The sequence below is a fragment of the Sander lucioperca genome, chromosome 12, assembly GCF_008315115.2.
Source record: "Sander lucioperca isolate FBNREF2018 chromosome 12, SLUC_FBN_1.2, whole genome shotgun sequence".
NCBI classification, from domain to species: Eukaryota; Metazoa; Chordata; class Actinopteri; order Perciformes; family Percidae; genus Sander; species Sander lucioperca.
Window position 1 is genome coordinate 899,532 of NC_050184.1, and position 4,280 is coordinate 903,811.

Genomic DNA, 4,280 nt, shown 5'->3' on the forward strand with positions numbered 1-4,280 from the left:
CAGCCTTCAAGTGACCGCCTCCATCTCCTCTCAGGACCTGTCGCTTTCTGTGCTGCACTAATGCTGTCAGTTTGTCAATGTGTGTGTTTGAATGCTCCATGTATGTCAGTGGTAGTCCCGAGTCAAACACAGGCTCAAGGTGCCCGACATGCTGGTCACTATTCCAAGATATATTTTGTACATTATAGTAAATTGGCACTCCTTATTAGGGCTGGGTTTAAAAGATTTTCCAATTCAGCGTGAGAAAATTCACGAGATTGATCTTTTAAGAGGCTCCGTTTTAAAAGTAGACTGAAAACATTGGTATCAAATGAAACTAGACAATCTAAGGAATCCTCCAAAGTTAGGTGAGATTTTGGCAAGGACAAAAAACTGGTATTTTTTTTTCTTTTTAGTTCTGTAGCTCAGTAACACTCTCAAACATCAAAAATACAAGTTCAATACAGGTTTAGTGGAACTATAGCAGGATTACCAATAGAGCAGTCTATGCTGAGCTAAATTAATGAATGATTCTTACAATATTTGTCATCCACCACGGTGTCTCTGACAGCTGCTTTTTACCCAAATCAACTCTGTGGCTCTCTGGATCACCACAGTGGGGGTTCAGCTCCAGCAAAAAAAAATGGTAGAAATGATTGTCAGTGTCATAACTTTCCAGAGTAGTGAAATCCTGCCTCATAGTAATATTAAGTAATATAAATTTCTATGCAGTGTTTTGGTGTCAAACTCATGGATTTGTCACTCTAGTCGGCCTACATAAATGTCTAACCTGTACCTGACACAAAATGCGCACAGCCATTTGCTGTGTGTTGTGTCTTTTCTATAAACTGTGGCCAAAATAATCAAATTAAGACTAGTGATAAATGCACTTTTTCCACTGTCTTGGCTACTCTGTATGTCAGCTTGTCTAAGATATATTTGACCACTCATTCTAGAACTCATTAAATCCACCGTGACACAAGTTAGTGTTTAATGATGAACAAATAGCTGAGCTCTTTGTTTTTATTGTCGGCTCTGTATTTTTCTACAATGGGTTTGGGTGGGTATTGACTAGATTTTGGTATGTGGTTTGGGATGGTTGTGGTGGTGGTTATTCTTCAGCACCATGTTTTGTATGGGCCCTCTTAAGCACAGCTTTAAAATATATATTTTTTAAATGTGGGTCTTCTTTTTCTAGTTTTAGCCATTGTTCCTATCCTATCGGCTCTTTTACCATTTTATTACTATTATATTATTAAATCCATGTTTATTTCATTGTTTCACCACTAGCTGCTTTTTCAAAAACTCAAGTACAAACGAATGAACAAGTACAAATACCCACAAGTCACAAACACATATGTTTGAATTGATTGTAATGCAACCAATATATTCTTATCATAAACTAGGTTAAAGGGACGTTTCTTTATTCATTTCCTTCGTATGTGTGTATGTGTCTGTTGACTTCACATTTGTTGTCATGGTAATGTTACTGCAAGGCAGGTGCATTTTTAAAAGGGAGCAAACAGCCTCACCTTTATCCACAATTATTCCATCTCTGATGTTAAATCCCAAATGCTTTCTCACATTACTACTCAGATGGTTTGGTGTCATGATTACTTGTTCACTGTGGCTCGCTAGCTTCCTCCATTTTTGTAATAAAGGGAACAACAAATAGTCTCAGTTACTGACAGGGCATGCAGTAGGTCAGTAACCAGAGTGCATTTAATGAATGTCTTGCAGTAACATCACTGATTTAAAAAAAAGATTCTTTACACATTACAGTGTTAATTAGCGTCGGTTTGATTGTAACTCTACCTGAATTAGCTACTTATTAGCTGTAGAGATAAATGGTCTCTTTCACATATGCATTTATTTCATGGATTATTTCTGAACAAAAGTGGACTAGCAGGGGAACACTGGGCAACTGAAGTAATGCAAACTTTTACATCTGTGATGTATTACAGTGAAGCACTTTGTAGGTCATGTATCTGAAAAATATTCTTATGGATGATGTAATTCAACTATATGCCCTTGTCCTGCATATATTTAAAGCATTCATCAAACGTGTCAAACACACCTGCCAAATTTCACACTTTTGTGTGATCTTCAGGATCACTTTAAATAAACTAAATTTAATATCTTTAATTTCGGTGTCATGGCACAGTGCAATTTAAATTAGTTTTAGGGCAGATTTGTTATCAATGAATGTTTGCTTTGGAGCCATTTTGTAGAAACATTTGGTTAGTACTGTGTAAAACAATATGCAAGCTCCCATAGTGTTGATAGTGTTATGGTGCTGTTTGTTGATGCATGCCAGCACTTCACAGCACATTGTGACTGAAATGTTCTTCATGAATGCTTTCCCATGAATGTTCAAACTAATATTTTATCACAGTATGAAAATACTCCACCATTTTTAGGATGCAGGGTTTCTTTGAAATTTCGTCAAAATTCATGGTGTTGATAGTTGAATTCACAGTTGGGTTTTGCAACTTCGTTAGTGAGCTAGGAGGAACTTTGGGGATTTCAGGGTTCAAACATGTCTTGTGTAAAGGGTGGTCAGTGAGTAGTTGTGATTTTTGTCAGATGTATCATGTTTTTCCATGTGAAATGAATAACTGTTGTTGCCTGCTGTAACAAAACACTGGTAGCTGTAATATTTGGATTTTTGTGTTGATTTTTGTGCTACTGATTTTTTTCCAAAATTCCCTCAATATTCAAAAGAAGCCCCATTTCTTTTGGAAAATCAAAAACAAAAACAAATGATGAAGTCTCCTTGGTGGTTCTCCATTGATTGTGTCCAGGATTATGCCAACACTGTATTATGTAATGGAGGGGTAACAGGAAACAAGTTTCATTTATTTTAAAATTTATTTTAGTCATTCCATTAAATATGACCTATATACTGATAAAGACTTTCATGAATACCTCAACTGAATTCTCCCAAATCATTCCGTAATGTCCTTATTGTTACCAGAATAGTGCCAAATGTTTAAGCTACTGTCATTATGCTCAGTCCAGTGGAACTGCACTCTACAGCAACATCAATGTGAATGGAAATTATATCTAAATTGTTATTTAGATAGCTGTTGGCCATTGTCAGCATTTTCTTTTCATTCTTGGTACAGCATTCCATCATACTACTTTCATGAACATTCTAGGCTGAAGTGGCATGGATGCATTTTTTTCTGCTGCAATTCTTTGCCACTGAGAGACATGTTTCCAGTTGGGAGGGGATTTGGGGGTCTCTGGGCTGGATAACAATCAGGGAGGGGATTTTTTTTTAAACTAATATGAGAAGGTTTTCCTCCTATGGTTTAATTTTTATTTTCCCTTGTTTTTTTTAGTTATGGTATGTTGAAAAACTGTAATATACCTTATGTTGATTTCCAATAGTATGCATCCTTTTGTCACAATAAATTGCCCATAGATTGTGTCACCACTGTCTTTGTGTTAACTACATCAAAAAAAGAACAAGAGTTATCCCCCTGAAACCCAGCAATTTGCTTTTGTCCTCTGCAGGTGCACTGTTACAACGGGAATCTGTGTAGTTTATATATGGAATCCTGTTGATTAAACATCCGAAAAGGACAACTGTTTGTGCAGTCAATCACCGTTACCAGCTGGTTAGCCGGTAACATTAGCACACCGCCACTTATCTGTGTTCCTTAACCCCCCCCCCCACCCCCGTGTTCACCATACAGCTGGTGAGTTAATTGTCTGCCTCAGGCGATATAGAGGAGCCTGACACTGTGACGTTCTGCAAATTCCTGGGCTTTTTTTGGGATCTATGAATGAGGTATGCGTACCAGTGTGGGTCACCAGAAGCCTTGCTGGAAAGAGTAGACCATATCTGATGCCAGGCTGGTCCCGTAGTAGTTCCCGGGTGTGACTGAATAGCGCCTTCCGCTTAGCCACAGCGGGTGGGTAGTGGGGGAATATTTGGATCCTCTTGCCATTATGGTGGAGCTGTTTCACCGCCGTGGCTTTGTGTAAGATATCCTCTAGCACATGGTAGTATTGCAATCTCAGAACAAAGGGCCTGGGCAGCTCATGAGGTTTGGGTAGTTTTCGGGGAGTCCGGTGTGCTCTGTCAATGAGAGCCTTCTCATCCAGGGACAGCACGCTTTGTAAAAGCCCGGCAATGAAGTCCCTTGGCCTGGGTCCCTCTATCCCCTCGGGGATTCCGATGATCCTAATGTTTTGTCTCCTCGAGCGTCCCTCCAAGTCTTGCCGTTTTTCAGTCAGCTTCTCCACTTCAGAGTTTAGGTGAATGACCTGGCGTTGAAGTGTGGCAACAT

The 4,280-nt window shown here is 38.9% G+C and overlaps 1 protein-coding gene across 1 annotated transcript in view; it reads left to right on the forward strand.

Annotated features, from left to right (window-relative positions):
• The window catches only part of efhd2 (EF-hand domain family, member D2), a 39,021-nt gene extending 36,104 nt beyond the window's left edge, over window positions 1-2,917 (forward strand). Inside the window, exon 4 of the mRNA XM_036008047.1 lies at window positions 1-2,917. This exon is cut by the window's left edge and continues 118 nt beyond it. Within this exon, the coding sequence (XP_035863940.1) occupies window positions 1-14 (14 nt within the window). The 3' untranslated portion in view covers window positions 15-2,917.
• Window positions 2,918-4,280: the final 1,363 nt, after the last annotated feature.